This window comes from Cladophialophora bantiana (genome assembly GCF_000835475.1).
Source record: "Cladophialophora bantiana CBS 173.52 unplaced genomic scaffold supercont1.7, whole genome shotgun sequence".
In the NCBI taxonomy this organism is placed as follows: domain Eukaryota; kingdom Fungi; phylum Ascomycota; class Eurotiomycetes; order Chaetothyriales; family Herpotrichiellaceae; genus Cladophialophora; species Cladophialophora bantiana.
Window position 1 is genome coordinate 734,657 of NW_015971581.1, and position 20,616 is coordinate 755,272.

At 53.0% G+C, this 20,616-nt stretch overlaps 9 protein-coding genes across 9 annotated transcripts; 7 read left to right on the forward strand and 2 right to left on the reverse strand.

Annotated features, from left to right (window-relative positions):
• Nucleotides 1–123: 123 nt before the first annotated feature.
• On the forward strand, nucleotides 124–1,812 carry Z519_05265 (uncharacterized protein; the record flags this gene model as incomplete). Its single annotated transcript, XM_016763006.1, has 1 exon — nucleotides 124–1,812. One exon carries the CDS (start codon nucleotides 124–126, stop codon nucleotides 1,810–1,812), a length of 1,689 nt encoding a protein of 562 aa, XP_016620619.1.
• Nucleotides 1,813–2,793: 981 nt separating this feature from the next.
• Z519_05266 (uncharacterized protein) lies at nucleotides 2,794–4,422 on the forward strand (the record flags this gene model as incomplete). Its single annotated transcript, XM_016763007.1, has 1 exon — nucleotides 2,794–4,422. The coding sequence occupies one exon, from the start codon at nucleotides 2,794–2,796 to the stop codon at nucleotides 4,420–4,422; it is 1,629 nt and encodes a 542-aa protein (XP_016620620.1).
• Nucleotides 4,423–5,656: 1,234 nt separating this feature from the next.
• Nucleotides 5,657–6,156, forward strand: Z519_05267 (uncharacterized protein; the record flags this gene model as incomplete). The annotated part of the gene is made up of 2 exons (XM_016763008.1): nucleotides 5,657–5,828; nucleotides 5,879–6,156. 2 exons carry the CDS (start codon nucleotides 5,657–5,659, stop codon nucleotides 6,154–6,156), a joined length of 450 nt encoding a protein of 149 aa, XP_016620621.1.
• A 343-nt stretch (nucleotides 6,157–6,499) lies between these two features.
• On the forward strand, nucleotides 6,500–7,460 carry Z519_05268 (uncharacterized protein; the record flags this gene model as incomplete). The annotated part of the gene is made up of 3 exons (XM_016763009.1): nucleotides 6,500–6,675; nucleotides 6,731–7,201; nucleotides 7,295–7,460. The coding sequence occupies 3 exons, from the start codon at nucleotides 6,500–6,502 to the stop codon at nucleotides 7,458–7,460; spliced, it is 813 nt and encodes a 270-aa protein (XP_016620622.1).
• A 566-nt stretch (nucleotides 7,461–8,026) lies between these two features.
• On the forward strand, nucleotides 8,027–9,208 carry Z519_05269 (allantoicase; the record flags this gene model as incomplete). Its single annotated transcript, XM_016763010.1, has 1 exon — nucleotides 8,027–9,208. The coding sequence occupies one exon, from the start codon at nucleotides 8,027–8,029 to the stop codon at nucleotides 9,206–9,208; it is 1,182 nt and encodes a 393-aa protein (XP_016620623.1).
• A 468-nt stretch (nucleotides 9,209–9,676) lies between these two features.
• Z519_05270 (acetolactate synthase, large subunit, biosynthetic type) lies at nucleotides 9,677–11,893 on the forward strand (the record flags this gene model as incomplete). Its single annotated transcript, XM_016763011.1, has 3 exons — nucleotides 9,677–9,867; nucleotides 9,931–11,789; nucleotides 11,844–11,893. The coding sequence occupies 3 exons, from the start codon at nucleotides 9,677–9,679 to the stop codon at nucleotides 11,891–11,893; spliced, it is 2,100 nt and encodes a 699-aa protein (XP_016620624.1).
• Nucleotides 11,894–13,015: 1,122 nt separating this feature from the next.
• Nucleotides 13,016–13,738, reverse strand: Z519_05271 (riboflavin synthase, alpha subunit; the record flags this gene model as incomplete). Its single annotated transcript, XM_016763012.1, has 1 exon — nucleotides 13,016–13,738. One exon carries the CDS (start codon nucleotides 13,736–13,738, stop codon nucleotides 13,016–13,018), a length of 723 nt encoding a protein of 240 aa, XP_016620625.1.
• Nucleotides 13,739–14,954: 1,216 nt separating this feature from the next.
• Nucleotides 14,955–16,983, reverse strand: Z519_05272 (uncharacterized protein; the record flags this gene model as incomplete). Its single annotated transcript, XM_016763013.1, has 6 exons — nucleotides 14,955–15,259; nucleotides 15,314–15,526; nucleotides 15,600–15,767; nucleotides 15,839–16,002; nucleotides 16,058–16,459; nucleotides 16,520–16,983. The coding sequence occupies 6 exons, from the start codon at nucleotides 16,981–16,983 to the stop codon at nucleotides 14,955–14,957; spliced, it is 1,716 nt and encodes a 571-aa protein (XP_016620626.1).
• A 915-nt stretch (nucleotides 16,984–17,898) lies between these two features.
• Z519_05273 (phosphate:H+ symporter) lies at nucleotides 17,899–20,198 on the forward strand (the record flags this gene model as incomplete). Its single annotated transcript, XM_016763014.1, has 5 exons — nucleotides 17,899–17,955; nucleotides 18,023–18,139; nucleotides 18,196–18,227; nucleotides 18,307–19,481; nucleotides 19,543–20,198. 5 exons carry the CDS (start codon nucleotides 17,899–17,901, stop codon nucleotides 20,196–20,198), a joined length of 2,037 nt encoding a protein of 678 aa, XP_016620627.1.
• Between the last annotated feature and the right edge of the window lie 418 nt (nucleotides 20,199–20,616).

Sequence of the window (20,616 nt, forward strand, 5' to 3'; positions counted from 1 at the left end):
TCTCTGGAATGATAAGTAATCAGCCGCCTCCCCCCTTTCTAGCTCATCCTCATCACTTTCTCTTCCTTCTTCCTCGAGTTCCAGTTTCTATCATCGGGCGGTGAGGCCCCCTTTTGCTCCGAGATGCCTTGCAGAATCTACCGCTCATCCTACCCCACCGTCGAGTTGATTGACAGCGATTTATTGACCTTCCTCTTTTCGAATCCTCGAAACACTGCAGACGATAAACCCATATTCATTGATGCGATCACAGGCGCATATCGCAGTTATGGAGACATTAAGCGAAGGACGCGGTCACTTGCGCATGGTCTGCGGGAGCTAGGAGTCAAGCCTAAAGATATTGTTGCTCTGTTCAGTCCTAACACTATTGACTACGCCATCACTTGCTATGGTATCCTGGGCTGCGGTGCTACCGTGTCGCCTGTCAGTGCAGCGTACACCCCAATGGAACTGCAGGCACAGCTCGAGACCAGCGGCGCCAGATATCTAATTGTACATTCCTCACTTCTCTCGACAGCCGAAGAGGCGCTCAAATCCATCCCCACCATTCAGGTCATTCAAGCAGATGGATTCCGCGACAAGAAGGGCAAATCAACCGCCGAAGACCTTGCTTTGAACTGTCCACCCAGCCCGGTCGTCAGCATTGAGCCGAGTGAGGCTGAGGAACGGCTTTGCTTCATGTGCTTCTCTTCGGGAACCACGGGTCGAGCCAAGGGCGTGATGACAACTCACAAAAACCTAGTAGCCAATATACAGCAATGGGACGCCCAAATGCCCAGCGAGACGACAGGGAAACTGACGACAGTGACATTTTTACCATTCAGCCACATCTACGGTCTCACATCTTTTGTTTGCGTAAACACATTCGTGGGCAATACCGCTGTCGTTCTGAGTCGTTTTGATCTGGAAGTCTTCTTGTCGAGCTGCCAAAAGTATCGACCAGAAATGGTTAGCTTGGTTCCACCAGTGATGTTGTTGCTGGCCAAACACCCCTTGGTGAAGAAGTACGACCTTAGCAGCCTCAAAAGACTATTCTGTGCCGCAGCTCCATTGAGTGTGGAGCTTCGGGAGGCTGTTGAAGCACGGTTCAAGGAGTTGTATGGGACAACCATGTTGGGTCTGCAGGCTTGGGGCATGACTGAGACTAGCCCGCTTGGCTCGGCGGTCCCTGTAAACCGGCCAGATAAGAGGCATACAGTCGGGTGTATCACACCAAACATGGAATATAGGGTGGTTGACCCGGAGACCATGCAGGATACAGGGTATGAGTCTGATGGCTCTGCAGTCCCTGGGGAGTTGTGGTGCCGCGGACCGAATGTGACCAAGGGTTATTATCGGAACGAAGAGGCTACGAGGAGTGGTTTCGCAACCGATGAGGATGGCAAGCTGTGGTTCCGGACCGGTGACATCGGGACTATCGACAAAGACGGATTCATCATCATTGTTGACAGGATAAAGGAAATGTTCAAGTATAAGGGCTTGCAAGTCATTCCCTCAGAGCTAGAGGGGAAGCTCCTGGAACACCCTGACGTTGAAGATTCCTGCGTTGTCCCCCGCTGGATCGAAGAACAGGCGACTCATGTTCCAGTCGGATTCGTTGTGATAAGTCAGAACGCGAAAGCCAAGGGCCAGAAAAAAGTTGTTGAAGACATTGACAAATGGTTGAATGCAAGAGTCGCCAACCACAAGAAACTAAGAGGAGGCATCCATATCATCGACGTGATCCCCAAGTCGCCCTCCGGAAAAATCCTGCGGCGAGAACTGGCGGGCATGCTCAAAGAAAGGAGCGCAAAAACAGGATCGAAGCTGTGATTTTAAGAAGAAGAAAAAAGGGCCCATTGCATTAAAATGCTCCTCTTATCGGATTCATCGCACTGGATTTTGGAAGGGAAGGAGACAAGCGTTCAATCGTACAACATCAATGCAGACAATTCTTCCTCAGCCTCACCGAGAGCCGCGAGGCTACGGGGACAGACAGTGACACGTGCCCGTCAACGTCATTTCACGTGAGTTGACTGACTGCTCTTGGCTTTTTCCTCTTTTTTCTCTTTTTTGAGCTTTCTCAGTCTGCCGCTTTTGATCCAAAGTCTGAGCCAAAAACACACGTTCGACCCGAGCGCATTTAAACGCACTAGTCACAGTGACCCGAAAAATCTTGATGTCTTTCCGTCGGAAGCAGCACTCCCAGCCGCCGTCTCTGCCGGATGGGGGTTGACTATAGTTACTGGGGGAAGAAAATTTGTTTGCCAGGCCTTGTGTCCCTTCCAGCCATTGGTCTGCTCGGTAATCGGCAATGGCTGCAATCGCAGTGGTAAGGGCGCAAGGTTCCCAGGCCCAATCAGACCATCTACGATCCTTGGGCGGGGAGTGCCCGAGATCGGACTTCTCGGTCCTGGGCCATGCTATTGGAAGAACTGGACATGGCCTACCCCAAAAAAGAGTCGAGTATCCGTTGATGTTGCGGTCGAGGAAGGTTATGGGGAACTCTGGAACCAGTGTGGTTGGGGGGATATCGAGGGTGACGGTGAAGCAGGACCTCGAGATGATTGCTTCGTCTACAAGTCCTCTCCGTACAGTGGTTTGAGTCATTTTCCCTTGCGTCTTCCTGCATATTTGCGGTCTGATTCATGCCTCTTATGAGTGTCTATATCTCCCTTGCCACATCCCACTATCTTCCAAGGATTTTAATACATTCGCCGTCATTCTTTTGAGCCTCGTTCGATTTGACCGCAGTCACTCCTTCCAGGAAATGAAAATTAGTTCTCAAAGACCATTTCTTTCACAATATACAGGATGACAGGCGAACTCCACCACGATACCGTCCAAAGTGACAACGTCAGTCTAGAGATTCACCCTATCTCGTCACAATCAGACCACCCTACTTCGCTGGATCTCGAGAAAACACCGACAATCAGCATAAGGGACCATCGCGGAGACGACAAACCTGATCTTGTACGCATTCGCTCGACCATCTCGGCGCACGAGATACAAGGTGTGCCCAGCCACGATAGTTCATTCGTCGAGATCAATGCTGCCCAATACGAGCGTTTCAGCGAACGTCGAAAACTCGTCATCACCTGCGTTCTCTCGCTGTGTGGCTTTCTAGCTCCTATCTCTTCGACCACCATCCTTTCTGCCATTCCCGAGGTAGCAGCCACGTACAATACCGATGGCACCATCATCAATTTGTCCAATGCGCTCTACCTCATCTTCATGGGCCTGTCGCCTTCTCTTTGGGGTCCGATCTCCAACATCTATGGCCGTCGATGGGTGTGCATTGTCACCGCGATCCTGTTCTTTGCCTTCAGCGTCGGCACGGCCCTCGCACCGAACCTGGCGTCCTATTTTATCTTCCGGATGCTCACCGCATATCAAGGCACCTCATTTCTCATCGTCGGAAATTCCTGTTTGGGAGACATCTACACGCCTACGGCGCGAGCGACCGCTCTTGGCTGGTTTCTCTCAGGGACCCTGATCGGCCCTGCCTTTGGGCCGTTCATTGGAGGTATCATCGTCACGTTCCGTTCCTGGCGCGACATCTTCTGGCTGCAGTCTGCCCTCGGTGGCCTCGCAGCTGTCCTAGTAGTCTTGCTGCTTCCGGAGACGATTCCGGAAAAGAAGATTCATGATCTGCGGGAATATTCTCGAAAAGAACGGACTGTGCGCATTCTTCATTGGGTGTCTCCTTTCCGGATCGCCGTACTACTCTTCTCATACCCGAATCTCATCATCGCCGGCCTCGCATCAAGTGCTCTTGTCTGGAACATGTACGGCTTGCTCACTCCGATCCGCTACGTGCTCAATCCCCGTTTCCACCTGACATCTCCCATCCAGTCAGGGCTCTTTTACATTGCCCCTGGTTGCGGCTATCTGTTGGGGACGTTCTTTGGTGGTCGTTGGGCTGACAGCATTGTCAAGAAGTGGATTCGAAAGAAAAATCGACGTGTAGCAGAGGATCGGTTGAGATCGTGCTATGGCTTCATTGGCGGCGTCGTGCCCGCTTGCATGCTCATATACGGTTGGTCCGTCGAAAAGGAGGTTGGCGGTGTCCCACTGCCCGTGGCGGCAATGTTCGTACAAGGGGTTGCGCAACTCTTCTGCTTCCCCAGTCTCAACACCTACTGTCTCGACGTTATGCAGTCGAAGGGCCGATCCGCGGAGGTCGTGGCGGGGAATTATATGATCCGGTACGCCTTCGCTGCGGCGGGATCTGCTGTGTGTCTGCCCGCGATTGAGGCGATCGGGGTTGGCTGGTTTAGTACGATCTCTGCCGTGTTCCTTGTCATCAGCGCAGTTGGCGTGTGGGCCACGACTGTGTGGGGAGAGGGCTGGCGACACGCCGTTGACGACAGGAAGAAAAAGAAGAGGAAAGAAAAGGAAGAAGAGAAGGCGAGAGAGAAAGGAGGGGAAGAGGGTGTATGAATGTGGCTTCCATGACAGATCTGACAACCTCTGGCAAACCCCAAACAGGGCCAGTTTGCAGAGAAGAAGATCATTTCGAATGCTTTAACACGAGCGCTTTGTTTATTTCTGGCCATGGTTGACGACGACAAACTTACAGGGCAAGAGGTTGGATGGCGTTAATGACTCCACGAAGGGCAGGGAGAACATTGCTAGCACGCAGGCTTTCGGGGCATGTGAAACGTACAAAAATGGTATATGATGGTGTTGGCAATAGGAGGGGATAAGGGTTTTAGTATCTTAGGCTAGGTGTGGATATTGCAACTCGATGGAGGCACGCGCCTTGCAAGAGAATGTTTTTTGAGGGAAAGGATGGATTCGAGACACAAAATATATAGACTGTGGGAAATTCCCCTTTGAGCAGCGGGTTGCGGGCGGCGTTGGCCTGGTATAGACTTATAGAGCGAGCAAACAGTGTGAGAGACGTAGAGAATAAAAAAACAGAAAAGCCTGTAAGAACAGAGTCTGTATGGTTTGTGCTCTGGTGGAAAGAGGGTGTCAGCCTCGACCCGGACCATGATGCCGTATGTGTTGGAAGCCTTGCGAGACCTTGATAATATGTAAAATCGCAGCCGCCTTTGGTTACAGCGGTCCCTCCGTGTCGGGTATAGTCACAGGCTGGGGCGTGTCGTTGCTTTAGAACGTCTATAAGTATGAACGCCGTCCTCTCTCCGGACCAACCTCTAGGGATCGGTGCGAGTCGCACACTGCGGAGGCACGTCGACAAAACATCAACATGATTTGCTGCTTCACTAATTGCGAAGTAGCAGCTGCATTCTTGTGCATTACCTTCCAACCTAGGGCAGACATATGGCTCCAAGTCCTGTAACGACTAACTAGGGGGTCTTATTTGAGGGCTTGGATGGTTAACCGACCTGATGTCGCGTAGCTAGCCCGTCACTAGCCTTGCGGTGCGCATTCGCTAGGCTGCCCTCCTGCTACGGGATGATGAGGGGTTCAGGCGAGTGCGCAGACAGAAGTTCAAGACAAGAAGGCCGTACTCCAGACGCTTCCCGGTCTAGCTTCGTCGGCGCTTCTCGTGCGGTGAGTACCAGGTTAAAGTTGATGGTCTGCTGCGATTTGGCTGAAGAGGTGGCGCTTCTCATCTCCGTTATATCAGCATTGAGATCTTTCCATGAATGCGCAGTCCTTCAGTCGACAGGTCTTCACAAAGGTCCTACGATCCTCAGTCAAAATGAGGCTCAGGCAGCTTCTCTACATGGTGGAGTCTTCCAGAAATTCGCCTTTCATTCTCCTCCTGGCTATCTTGAGCTTGCCGCACCAATCTGTCGGGCAAAATGTCTCACTGATATTCGACGTCAATGCCCTGGATACTCTGCGGACGTGTAACCGTGGGTACGGGCGAAGTAAGCTCATGCTTCAGACATTGGGTGAGAATAGCCTGACCAAGCTCCAGTGGTCACCATAAACAACAAGGTCTATATCTACGGGGGAGTGAGCATCATTTCGAGCGGCACGACCAACACCCTATGGACCCTCAGTGAGCCTTGGACCTACCTAATACTGGGTACCACTCTCAAACTGCCCCAAGCTGATCGCATTACGGACCGTTACCTCCGCACTGTGGACTTCTCGACCATGCGCGATTTGTCCGATCCTTCTTTGATCACCGCCAAACCTCTTCCCAATTTTGTGCCTACTTTTGATGAGGGTGTCTTCTGGGAAAGTTTATAGCGTCCTTCAACACCAGCGACTGGACTTGGACCAATAAGACGATCTCGTCGGCGCTTGTACCGACGTGGAGCGAACGTGGCAGCTTGGTATTTCTCCCTGGAACTGAGCCAAACAGGGGTGGACTGGCCGTTGCACTTGGGGGTGACACAAGACCTGTAAGTCCGTGCTGGCGTCAAGGATCCTCTTGAACCTGTTTGACCTGTTAGCAACGCAGGACACCCAATATTCGAGCTTGAGATGAGTACTATTGTACGATACGGAGGCAGATGAGTGGTTTGAGCAAGATACCACCGCCGAAGGGGGAACGTACCCAGCGCCACGAGCCTCATTCTGTGCTGTCGCCATGAGCGCTGCAGATGGCAGCAGCCACAATATCTATGTATATGGTGGTTTACAGGCCGCTAGCAGCGACGCGCTTGGTGACGTCTGGATCCTCCCGCTTCCTGCATTCCATTGGATTCCTGTCACCACGGGCTCGGCACCGCGATCTGTGCCTGCCTGTGCTGTGGTGGCAGACAGGTATCTAGTCATATGGCGGCATGCATCAAACGATCGAATGGCCGATCCCAGCCAGATATGACTGGCCATGCGTTCAGGCGCAATCTGGTCTTGGGCTCTTCGACCTTACACACCTAGATTGGACATCCACTTATGAAGCACCACCCGAGCAGTCCTCCTCGGTGACAAGCAAATCTTCGACGACGTCGAATTTATATGCTATTCCCAGCCAAGTGTACAACATCATCTGCGGGAATGTCGGTGGGGGTGCGACTGTGACGGCGCCTAGTGCTGGGTTTGCGACCAACACTGCTCTCGCCTCGATATTTGCGGACGCCGTCAAAGTGTCGGGCTCTTCCAGCAGCACAGCTTCCGCTGCCACTCCGTCCATAGACAGCAGCCACACAGCTTCCGCGACTACTTCAGCCACAAGTAACGGCAGCACCGCCACCGGGTCACATTCGAGCCATTCGCATGCCGGGGCTATTGCCGGTGGTGTGGTGGGTGGCGTTGGCGGTCTTGTCGTTATCGTTGCCAGTCTAATATGGTTCGTCCGGCGGGGAAGAAAAAAGACTAGCTTTCCTGACACCCTTGAGATGAGCAATGGTCCACATGAGGCTGACGGTAAGAGCTCGCATAGGGTCAATCGTACGAGGCCATACGAGGTTGACGGGAATGAAAGGCACGAAGCTGGTGGAAGTGACAGGCATGAAGCTGATGGGAGTGAAAGGCACGAAGCCGATGGTCAGCGCACAGCTCAACCGGCGGGTCTTCTTCCTCAGGAGCTCCAGGCGCCTCTCCAATAGAATGAGCGTTCGGACTACATGTTATAGTATAACGAGGCAACCTCAAGACATCACTTCGCCGAGCAGAAGTAGGGCATGCTCGCCGCATCAAGGGAAGGCATCCCAGTAGCCTTCGTTGAACTGTAGAAAGAAGCACGTGCATCTTTGTTGGGATCACATGTGAAAGGCGGGGAGTGAAGCTGTGAAAGTGCACGTGGGGTTCGATGATTCGATAGGGAAACAATTCCATCCTTTTGTAGGTTTTCTCCATCGGCCTCCTCCGACGTCCATGGTTTGGATTGTCGTTTCTATCGAGTAAACACGCTATTGATTTCGGGTCACGCACTCCAGACCGGCACAAAATCTTCTGATTTTATTTTCATATTCTCTTTTCCTTTCCCTTGCATTAATTGCTCTTGCGGGTCGCCTGCGAGCATTGACTCAAATCTATCCTTTGCCAGTGTGATTTTGACATCTGCTTATATCTAGAATATCTCGAATATCGTGAGAAGTGGCTTCCCCCGCTGCGTCGAGTTGCCTTATACTCTCCCCAGTTTCCTCCTTATATACCGGCCATCGAACCAGCCATGGAAGTCAATATCCAGCCGCTCTCAGCAGCTCTGGTCGACAAGACCCACGCTGTGCACACCAACTCAACCTCCAGCATCACCGTAACGCACATCGCCGCCGACATAATCGACATGATGTTCTCATCCTCCACGAATCTGACCACCACCGTTCTCGGGGCGTCGATCGTTTCGTGTTCAGACGAATACTTCGCCGCCGCCTCCAACCTCCTGACCCCCACGCCTCCCATTCGGAGACCGGGAGTATTCGTGCACACAGGAGCGTGGTATGATGGATGGGAAACGAGGAGACATAACCCTAAGGAGTTTGACTGGGTGGTGATTAAACTCGGGTGTGTAGCACAGATCGATGCAGTGGAAGTGGACACCAGTTACTTTAACGGGAACGAGGCTCCGATGGCGGGATTGGACGGAGTTGCCTTCTCGAGTGACGAGGACGACAGTGCCGTCGCACAAGAAGGCTATGACGGGTGGACTGAAATTCTCCCTCCCCAGAAATGTGGACCCTCCCGACGGCAGGCATGGAGAGTGTCTGGTCCAGGGGTACAAGGGAAGCAGTTCACGCACTTGAGGTTAAAGCAGTACCCCGACGGAGGGATTGCACGGTTGAGGGTCTACGGGACAGTCGTGCCCCCTTCACTGCCCATCAGTGTGACCTCCGGGAAGGAAGAAAGGCCTCGAGAAGATCTGGCAAGTGCGCTCAACGGTGGCGTTGCCATTGAATGCTCGGACCAGCATTTCGGCGGAAAGAATTATTTGCTTCTGCCCGGCAGAGGGAAGGACATGGGTGACGGATGGGAAACTGCTAGAAGCAGGGTCAAGGGTCACACGGACTGGGTGATTGTTCGGCTGGGATTGAAGGGAAGGAAGATTGAGCAAGTCATCGTCGACACCAAGGATTTCAGAGGCAATTTCCCTCGGGCGGTCACGGTCGAGGGATGGGCAATGGAAGGTGCGAAGGCAGCCCTGGGCACCGAAGCAGATCCTAAGCATGATGAGAGAGGATGGACGGCATTGGTTCAAGGGGAGCAGCCTTGTCAAGCGGATACAGAGCATGTTTTTGAAGGGGAGCAGCTGGTGGCTTCTGAGCTTCCGGAAGGCCATGTGTGGACGCATGTGAAGATGACCATTACTCCTGATGGAGGGGTGAAGAGGCTGAGGATATTGGGGAAGAGGGCATGAGGGTACCCTCCAGGATACATATATACCGTGTCATTGATCGGTAGCGGTTGCGGTTCTATACAGGAGTCCCGAGGACCGACTTGTTACTGGGTACAGCAACATCTCCATCTCACCACCTTTCAGCGAGGAATCTTCCGCTCCTCCGCCGAGTCTCGATTCGTCTGGTGCATGCCAAGAGCGACATCGGCCCCATCTGCGTCGCGCCTATTGGTCAGTTTTTCTCTCCGCAAAATCGGGAAGGGAAAATTCGCAGATTGGGATGCCACCGAGGCATCCACAAAGTGTCCATGCCACTCCCACTCCCACTGCCACTTCCGCACCTCCAGACACTACACACCACACACCACCGGGGCACCCACTGACTCATAATTCATTTTCCTGTCTTGCCGGTCTTATTCAGAGCTTTTCTCATTCCACCCCCTCCCTCTCTCTGGCCGTACGGTTGGACTCTCTGCTGCCCAGGCAATCATGGCGACCAAAATGACGGCCATACGGCCTGGCTCCAGTGCCATTCGCTCTTTGTCCAGAAGGAGACCGTCGTGTTCCCAGTCCTTTTCCTCCACGGCTCCGGCAGCTGCTTTGTCGCCTTACCGAAAGTCCCAAAAATCCTCTCCCGAGCAGGCCAGGCGACCGGCGACGACTGCCGCCGCTCAAGCACAGTATGTGAACACGTTAGCAGAAAAAGGTCCTCGCGAGGATCGTGCGCGCTGACCTGGGTGCAGAACCACTCGACCCATCCCCAGTCCCGCCTTTAACAACGACTTCCGCCGAAATGAGCCCTCCCCTTTGGTCAACCGGCAAATGCCTGAGCTCGACGATTCGTTTGTGGGGCTCAGCGGCGGAGAAATCTTCCACGAAATGATGCTGCGACAGGGTGTCAAGCACATCTTTGGCTACCCGGGCGGCGCCATCCTTCCAGTTTTCGACGCCATTTACAACTCAAAACACTTTGATTTTGTTCTGCCCAAGCACGAACAAGGTGCGGGGCACATGGCAGAGGGCTATGCCAGAGCGTCCGGGAAACCTGGCGTCGTCCTTGTGACTTCCGGCCCCGGCGCAACAAACGTCGTAACCCCAATGCAAGATGCGCTCTCCGATGGGACACCCATGGTCGTATTCTGCGGCCAGGTCCCTACCACCGCGATTGGCACGGATGCTTTTCAAGAAGCTGATGTGGTTGGAATCTCAAGAGCATGCACAAAGTGGAATGTTATGGTCAAGAATGTGGCTGAGCTGCCCAAGAGAATAAAAGAAGCCTTTGAAATCGCAACTTCGGGACGACCAGGTCCCGTCCTCGTCGATCTGCCCAAGGATGTCACAGCTGGAATCTTGCGGAGACCCATCCCGATGCAGTCAACCCTGCCCTCACATCCTTCGGCCGCCACCCTAGCTGCCAGAGAGCTCTCTCGGAAACAATTGGAGGACACCATCGCCCGTGCGGCCGACCTTATCAATATTGCAAAGAAGCCCCTGATCTATGCGGGTCAGGGCATCTTGGGCGCTCCCGAGGGTCCGAAGCTCCTCAAAGAATTGGCTGACAAGGCCTGTATCCCCGTCACGACGACCTTACAAGGTCTCGGCGGATTCGACGAGCTTGATCCCAAATCTTTACATATGCTCGGTATGCACGGCGCGGCCTATGCCAACATGGCGATGCAAGAAGCCGACCTCATCATCGCCTTGGGAGCTCGCTTTGACGACCGAGTAACCCTCAACGTCGCCAAATTCGCCCCGGAAGCGAAGAAGGCCGCGGCCGAGAAGCGAGGAGGTATTGTGCACTTTGAAATCATGCCCAAGAACATCAACAAGGTTGTGCAAGCGACCGAAGCTGTCGAGGGCGATGTGACGACCAATCTCGGCGAACTTGTCCCCAAAGTCAAGGCGGTCCAAGATCGGCCTGAATGGTTTGCACAGATCAACGACTGGAAAAAGCGATTCCCGTTGAACAGCTACGAAAAGGAGACGCCTGATGGCCTGATCAAGCCGCAGACCTTGATCGAGAAGCTCTCAGACCTGACCGCTCCCAGGAAAGAGAAGACGATTATCGCCACCGGTGTAGGCCAACATCAAATGTGGGCCGCTCAGCACTTCCGCTGGCGGTATCCCCGGACCATGATCACCTCCGGAGGCCTTGGCACGATGGGCTACGGCCTCCCGGCTGCCATTGGCGCGAAAGTTGCGCGACCAGACGCCCTTGTCGTGGACATTGACGGTGACGCCTCTTTCAATATGACTTTGACCGAACTCAGCACGGCCAGTCAATTCCAGATCGGCGTCAAGATTATCGTCTTGAATAACGAGGAACAAGGCATGGTCACGCAATGGCAGAGTCTCTTTTATGAAGACAGATTCGCCCATACACACCAGAAGAACCCCGATTTTGTGAAGCTCTCGGAGGCCATGGGCGTGCCGGCACGGAGATGTTTGAAGCCCGCTGATGTGGAAGAGAGTTTACGGTGGTTGATCGAGGGTAGTGGAGAGGGCCCAGCGCTCTTGGAGGTTATCACAGACAAGAAGGTACCAGTGCTGCCGATGGTGCCGGCAGGCAAGGCATTGCATGAGTTTTTGGTGTATGACGAAGGTATGTTCCCTGACACATCCGAGCCATGTCGGCACAGGCTAACATTTACTCCAGCGAAAGAAAAGGAGCGGAGAGCGGTCATGAAGCAACGGTCGGGACATTAAGAGAAAGTGTGTGAGAGAGGATGGGGGCCAAAAATTCGACGATATTCTGGGATCCAAAAAGTTGCATCAAAAAAGGTCGCAATATGAAGAACCCATCAGGCGATTGGAATCTGTACAGGCGAACATACGCATTTCTTGCACGAACACTTTTTTTTTAAAACCATCAACAAAGCTTCCCGAGAGCTGATTCGTTCCTGTCTGCTCTGTTCTGCATCGTTCTGCGTTGTTTTTTCTATTGTAGCTTCAAGGGCCTTGACTTGACTTGATCAGGTTGCGCAGCTGCTTGGTACCAGCGCGAAACGAGACGCCACTCGCGGCTCAGGACATGCACGTGTGTACGTATGTATGTAGCTGTAGGTATTCCTGGGTGCGGCGATGTATGTGTGTGTGCGGGCGTGCGTGTATACCTCGTCCACGTTGGTGCATCCATCCTCCCGAGCCGCTCGACTGGGCTTCTGGTCCCTCCCCCCACCGAACCCGAACCGAACCAACCCAACCCAAACCAACTAGACCTCAGACCTGACTCCTCGTCGTGTCGACCTGTTTTGGCTTCCCTTCCTTCGTTGCGGGAACGTGAGAATGCGGCCTCATCGGAGCTCCTGGAACTTGAACCTTGCCGTGGTCAACAAACACCATGTTGATGGGTCATTGGGCACGCGGCGCATGGGTCATGTCTGTCCTTGGGTCGCCGTATGTATCGGTTGAAGAAGACATGCCTATCTATCCATGTCGTTATGATTCGTGGCACGCGGTGATCCCTGTGCTGTCCCGGGTGTCCTGCACCCTTCTGCGCTGCCCGCTCCGCGCCCGAACTTGGTCTTTTGGTAACGTGTCGTATCCAAGGAAAGGAATGGCAGCGATGCGGCAAGGGCAAAGAGGAAGGCTCGCTCATTAAGACCGGTGTCTCCCGCCCAAGGGATTTTCAATTGATCATCATTTGAACGGGAAACTCGTCAAGAAAATCATACGTCACAAGCTGCCCTGCTGGAAGCGGAGATCATGCATGCAACACAACACAAAGCACAGCACAGCACAGCACAGCACAGCACAGCACAGCACAGCACAGCACAGCACAGCGCTTTGTTGCCTTTTTGCTTTACAGAGAAAGAAATAAAAAATGGCCTACCGTTGCACCGTCACCGTCTTCAGCTTCTCTTCGACCAACCGCCCGACGATCTTGTCCAACATGGCCGGCGCGCCGCCCTCCCTCCCCGCAACGCCTTCGAGGTATCCGACGACGCTCTTCTCGACCAGTTTCCCGACAATGTCGATCTCGACGTTGACCTCCTCGCCGGCCGTCTTGGCGGCCATGACGACCCTCTCCTGAGTATACGCGATCAACATGACCTCGAACCAGCCCTCCTCGTCGTTCACATTGGTAACGGTCAAACTGGCGCCGTCGAGCGTAATATAGCCTTTTTCCACGATATATCTCAGCACAGCCGGTTCGCGCGGCCGGAGGCGGAAAGTCAGCGCGTTGCCATCGGGCGTGACTCGCAATATCGTCGCGATGGTGTCCACGTGGCCCTGCACGAAGTGTCCCCCCATCCGTGTCGATGCGCTCACCGCCCGCTCCAGGTTGACCCTGCTGCCTTGCTTCAAACTGCCCAGGTTCGTGCGCCGCAGCGTCTCGGGCGCCACCCCGACCTTGAAGCTGGAAGCGTCGAACTCGGTCACCGTCAGACACGTGCCGTTGACGCAGATCGAGTCGCCCAGCGCCGCGTCCGAGAGGATCGAGCCGCAGTCCGAGATGGTGAGCGACGTGCCGTTGCCGCCCGAGGTCGAGGGGTCGAGCGCCACGAGCGACGTGACGGTGCCGATCGTTTCGACGAGGCCGGTGAACATCTTCACTTTTTCTTGTCCCTTTCTCTTCCTTTGGGGGAGGATATGCGTGGTTGATTGGACGGCGTATGTATCGACGTGTGGAACGCGTACGATTCTGTTGCAGAGGTGTTGTGCAGTGTTCTCTGCAGAGGTGTCTATCACACAGCTTGCCAACCAGGTCGCAGGGATAATGAGTCTCTGGGAAGAAATCAATTGATGAGAGTGAGGATGAGATGGTCATTGGTCATGGCGATGATCAATGATTGATGATGCGAGCGCCAAGATTTTACGTTTCCGGCATCGGCCGTGACAGCCTCGCGTGCTCGCCACGTTGCGTAGTAGCAAGGCTGACTCGGGTTCAATTAACCCAGACTGTCCCATCTTATTTCCTTTTCCCTAGCATGTTCGATGGAACAGACGATCTGAAAAGCAGCTTCTCCGTTGGCGTATCCTAGGGGTATCATGTTATACACACATCACAGACAATCCAAACTCGCCACCAACGCTAACTACTAATTCCACACCATGCCGCTAAATGTTCTGTACATCCCTCGCCGTCGTTCGTGGTAATATATGTCTATCCTTTCTTCCTTCCGTTTCTTTCGTTAGAGCCTGGTATTTCTTTCTTTTTATTTCTCTCCACTTTCCCTTCTTCCTCTTATAATAATAGTCCGATTTTTCGGGTCCCGTGTGCGTCCCCGTCAATGAATCGATCAGTCGCGCGTTTGGTTCGCGAGACAAGGAGTATATTATACGGCATCCTCGGCTTGCTGTAGACGGCGTATATACTCCGCTTGACAGAGCGTGGCGTCGGAGTTTCTGCCTCGTAGGCCCGGAACATGCAACATGCTCGCCATTGCTCTGCTTTTTGGGTTCCGGGGCACACGCACACACACATATATATATGTTGGTGGGTGGTTTCCTCAATGGATGGATACTCTCCTATGAGAGGTGGACCGGCCACGACCAAATCCATTTCTGGCTGGCTTTTGTGATGATACCACATTCCGAAGCTCCGCTTCGGAGCTTGAGTTCCAGCAATCCTCGTCTACGACGATAGAGGACTAATCTCGTACCTATGCGTTCACAAGAATAGTGGTGGGATTTAGGCCTCGAGTCCCGCGTGACCACGGACCTCCGCTTGGTCAGTGCCATCTCGTGATTTACGTTTCTGTTCACTTATTGTCAACCGCTCTTTTTCCTCTTCGGTCGACAGCTCAAAGCAAGCTGGAGAAGGCTATTTCGGTCTGCGCGACGCGATAGTCAGCGTACTGGTTGATGACAGGAGCGCCGCGAATGCCTCACCTTCTTCATGCTTAAAATAAATTTCCGCCTTGTCCAGGTACGGAAGACTTCGATCCCAGGAGAACCGTCTTGCCAGCGATTTAGCCGACACAAGCGTCGCATCCGAGTTCGTGGTCGACATGGATCCTCTTCGTTTTCCAGATTCGGTCTCGTCGATTTGTGCATGTATGCCAGTCAACAAAAGAGTTGACTTCCGTCCCGTCCCTTTGCTCTCAATCTTGATGGTGTCTTGACACACTGGACCCGGACGTCAGCAGCATAACTACTATTTAATCATGGGCGGATACTGACGGTTGAATTCCATGTACTTCTTCCGCCGCTTCCCCCTCTCCTGAATCAAATGCACCATAAACCGCAACTCGGATCCCATGTCCCAGACCCTCACGTTCTCCAGGCCGACTAGGCGATCATCATCCCTGCCTCTGTGAGGACGACAAATCTCAGTCACAGGCACAAGCAGTCGAAGATTGGAGCCGTAGACTAGCTTTTGAAACTCTTCACAGTCTGTCCCAAGAGGCTAGTGAGCTCAAAGTCCACCTGTACGAAAAACGCTCTCGCGGACAGATGATGAACTCACCAGGGATACTATTGAATTTGTACTGGACCCAAGTTGTGGGAATTCTCGGATGGTCCCTCCGTTGGCCGCCTTCGATTGTGAAGAAGGTCAAACCTTCCCCTTGCTCTACCACAGCAGTGAGTTCATCGCCGTTGATCGAATAGGGAATAATGTATTCCCAAGTGGGCACTATAAAATGGAGACGGATGCTGATCAGGTTCAAGAGCTAGGGAATTTGCCAGAAACGGGAGGGGTCATACCTCGTTGCCTGAAGCGTATGGTTCTCTTGTCATTCAAGGTCCAAATATCCTCCACAGCTGCGCCGTTCCTTATGAGCAACACCCTTCCCGAGTCACTGGCCTCTATCGAAACTCCATCTAAGGCCCCGGGCTTTTGCCAGACGAAGTGGACTGACTCAACTCGTCTGGGAGACGGTCAGCAACGATTCTTTATCCCATAGTGATTTGGGATCGAGATACATTTCAGCAAAGTTAGCATCAGCAGTAAGCTGTTCGACAAATTCTTTTTGTTCTTTGCTAGACGCGAGCTTGACATGGCGATACTGGTCCCCGGGCGTGACCCCTACAAAGCTGTCTGGCAGTTGCAATTGGTCATCGATATCTTGGCCGAAGTCCATCTCGTCATTGTCGAATGTCGAAGCTGGCAGCCGTAACGGAGCCATGGGCTGAGTTTGCGCGTTTGATGAAAGTTCTGGAGAGTTAACGTGACTCCCAGATCCCCTTATTGTGAGCGACGGCGATGTCGGAGTGGGTGATGGGCTAAAGGAGCTAGGCAGAGGGGTTGGAGATGAGCTTGACATAGCAAAGGCGAGCATATCCCGCATGTTGCTCATTTGGACAGATAGTTGGTCAATTTGTTCACTGCACAAAGGCAGTGTTAGTTCCAGGAATGATTACTCTTGAAGCTGGCCAGGAACTTACGATACCAGTCCGCCTTCCAGCCAGGTTAGCATCTGGATGTTCCGCGACAGCTCTGATCGGAGCTTGTCGACCACAACGGCTTTTGTGGTCCATTCAATCGTCTGGTAAACGGTCTTGAAGGCTTCGATCCACTGCTGCCAGGCCGCATCGGTTCCAGGGGGAGTCCCTTTCTTTTTCACGATATGCTCGTACTTTGTCGCGATATTTTTCAACTTGTTGGTTGTCTCCGCGCATTGTTCGAGGATTGCCTGGATGTTGCTCTTTATGTCGGTATGAGCTTTGAGGATCGCACCATGCCGACGAAGCCTGCTTGCAGCCGATCCCACACATGACTGGTATCGATCTATCTCTTCGAGAAAGCGTCTGATCTCGCTCGGGGCATGTTTAGCACCATGTAGTGTTCTTGCAACCTGTGTGGTGATCTGAACTAATGCGATAACATCTCCTACGCCGTTAATAGCCATAGGATGCTGAAAATGGGGTTGGGGTCACCAAACAGAAGCAAGCAACACTGGGAATATCACCTCAGGAAAGCTAATGCCATCGAGTGAGCGTAGGAAGACCACATGGACCAACAGGCCCCAGCAGAGTCATCAGCGTGGTCATTGTCAGTGGATTGGGCGTGGTGTGTCGGCAGCTTCCGCGCGTGGCAGAGGTCCAGGAGATGCTTTCCCGGGCGTCGAATTTCTCGACAAGCTCAACTTCGAGGAAGACGAACAATTCGGGCCAATTGGAATGGGAACAACAGCAACGTGGGCAGCAAGTAATACCGAGTAAGCCTTGCCCAAATTCACCCCGCGCTAGATTCAATCAAGAGATGGCAACAGGTGACGCGAAAGGCGCAAGATTTTGAAACAAGGCAACTGTTGTGATGTCTTTAACTACTGCTCAGTGTGGCCGGGATCGGTACGAGGGAATCTTGGATCCGGTCCGTTGGCGTACTTGACATGGGGCTCGGGCGTCGCATCGATCCAATAGTGTGGCAGCTGCAATGAGGCCGGGCGCGTGAAGCCGCAGGGTTCAGGGGCTCATGGGGCTTCCACAAGGCGACCTGGGATGCTGCGCCCCCTAACTGTTGGGCGTGGAGACGAGGTAGGCGGTAACAGCCTCTCCCCTTCCAGATGAACTTGGTTAGTATGGCTTTTCGCAAGGCGAACCCAGCCTGATTGAGTGATTTTGTAGTCCCTACTCTGGGCCGTCCATGTAGTCTCTGCTACCAAATTAAACAGCAACACTTTGCAATGCTTTGGATCCTATTCCGGTCCGCCCAATACTCTGGGTGAAAGTGAGCTTGTTCGCGCATGTTTCTTCAGCCCGATGCTGGCACCACTGGTACATTTTGAAGTAGCCAGAACTTGACAGGCAGACAAAGGACCATCATGGTTAAGAGGCATAAGGCCTTTCGGGACTTGGAGGATGAGTATAAGCATATACGGGTATGTCGAGCTTGTTGAGGTGCCTGATGCCCAAAGTGCATTTCAGCGCTGATCGGTATTGCATCAGGATCCAACTCTTCGTCGACGCCTCATCTTACGGGATATCAATGAGCGATCCTTCAGCCGAGCTCATGTTCGAGCTATTATGGTCGCTGGGACTGGATTCCTTACTGACAGCTATGACGTCCGTGGTCTCCCCCAAGGTGTTCTCTTCTTTCGAGCGTACTGACATCTCATCAGATTTTTGCCATCAACTTGGTATCCGACATGATGTAAGGCTGTTGTCTCTCTGTGGCAAAACTTTTGCCATAGGGTCCTTCACCGTCTGTACACGCTGACAGAGACCGGCAGCGGGTTTTGTTACTTTCCAAAACATGGAAACAAGATCCCTCAGGTCGACGACACCTTGATCAAGGTCATGACCTCTGTCGGCACTATCGTTGGGCAGTTGTTCTTTGGTTGGCTCGCTGACAGGGTTGGGAGAAAGCGTATGTATGGCTATGAGTTGCTGATCATCATGCTGGCAACTTTGGGCCAGTGTATCACCGGGCCTTCTTCAGCAATCGGCATAACAGGTTTGTTGGTCTTTTGGAGGATCCTCATGGGCATCGGTATCGGTGGAGATTACCCCTTGGCAAACATCATCACTTCCGAATTCGCTTCGACTAAATGGAGAGGCACAATGGTTGCAGCGGTGTTCTCAACTCAGGCTCTAGGGCAATTCATCGCTAGCCTGGTTGCTGTGGTTGTGATCGCAGCGTTCAGATCGCAAATCGACGACGACAACAATGTCTGTGAGGACGGTACCTGCACTCAATCCGCTGCTGCACACCTGGCTGTTGATAGGATGTGGAGGATCATCATCGGAGTCGGTGCAGTTCCTGCAGCGTTGGCTCTGTATTACCGCTTGACCATCCCGGAAACGCCTCGATATACCTTCGACGTGAATCGTGATGTGGAGCAGGGCTTTGCAGATTACAAAGGATGGGTTCAAAACACTATTGGGCCGAGGACCGGACAAGGGGAAGTGGACGATGAGAGAAGGGCGATTCGTGCCGGCTTAAGACCTGGTGAGACCCTGGGCGGCCTCGATGCTGCCATCGTCCCCCAGTCATCCTGGAGCGATTTCAGGCGATACTTCCGACAAGATTCCAATGGCTGGATTCTCCTTGGGACCTGTGGGTCATGGTTTTTCCTGGATGTTGCATACTATGCCCTGGCGTTGAACAATACCATCTTCCTTCAGAAAATGGGGTTTGGATCCGTCAACAGCAGCGACCCCACAAGATTATACACGATCCTCTGGAACGGCGCAGTTGGAAATCTGGTTCTGGTGGTTGCAGGGGCTATACCAGGCTCCATCTGTGCCATACTGCTCGTCGACAGAATTGGTCGCAAATCCATTCAAGTGGGAGGATTCGCAATGATCACCATACTCCTCCTGATCCTCGGCAGCTCTTTCGAGAGCATGTCCGACGCTTCACGGGTGGCTGTGTTCGTTCTGATCCTGTTCTTCGTTAACTTTGGTAAGTTTTTTTTTTAACTCCAAAACTTCATGTGCGCCCTCAATTAATATTTTTTTTGAAGGTCCTAACTCCACAACCTTCATTGTGCCTGGCGAATGCTTCCCAACGAGGTACAGGAGTACGTGTCATGGACTGGCGGCAGCATCTGGCAAAATCGGCGCAGTTCTGGCCCAAGCACTGACGGGGCCATTGCGAGGAATTGGGTTTGAAAAGGGCAAGACAGACGCCTCACCATGGCTTCCCCACGTCATCCAGATACTCGGCGCCTTTGCAATGTTGGGTTTACTATGCTCCTTCCTCATCCCAGAAACGATGGGACGGTCGCTTGAAAAGCTGGCCGGTGAAGAGCCCAGAGCACTGGAAGGCGAAGAAGCAAGCGATGACGAGGAAACCCATCCGAAGTCGTTGCCTGAGCTGATGTGGGTTTCATGCACGCCTGTGGTGTTGTTTCAGTGGCTTTTCCGCACCCGAGGCCACGCAGCTGAATATGATGGTATCGATGGTGGCAAAGGAGCGCTGACCGGAGAGAGGATATCATTGTCAATGGTCGGAACCACCAACGAGCCATTCCCTGCAAAACCTGTTGTCCCCGAGGGCGATCTGTCTGAGCATCAAGGGGATGGTGGACTAAAAATCCTGGAGACTGAGATAGAGAGGTTATCCGGTGAAAGCTCCGACCGAAGAGTCCATGATGATGAAATCCAGCGGATCACTTGATTGATCGACGCTGGAACTTTGTATTTGACATGTTCTGGTCACAGAACTTCGTCGAGAAACAGTACAGTCGAAGAATAAATGTTGCTGGCTCAAGTCAACTGTAACTCTACATGCATCAGTCGCATTGATTTCATCAAGCCTTATTCATGAACAAACCACGAAAGCATGATAATAACGGTCATCCGGGTCCCCAGCGCGACAACCAACTTCGCCTGCCCTCCAGAATGGAAGTCCCTGCATAGCGCAAGCATTCCCGGAGCATCATAATGGTAAAGGGGATCGCCAAGACCGTCCAAGTCAGCTGACCTAATATGCGGGAAACTTTCCCTTTCAAGAGAGAAAGACATCCCCTCACTCGGAACCAAGGTGCGGGACTTTATTCTTCTCATCAAGCATCTTCCACGGCAAGTGGTTGCAG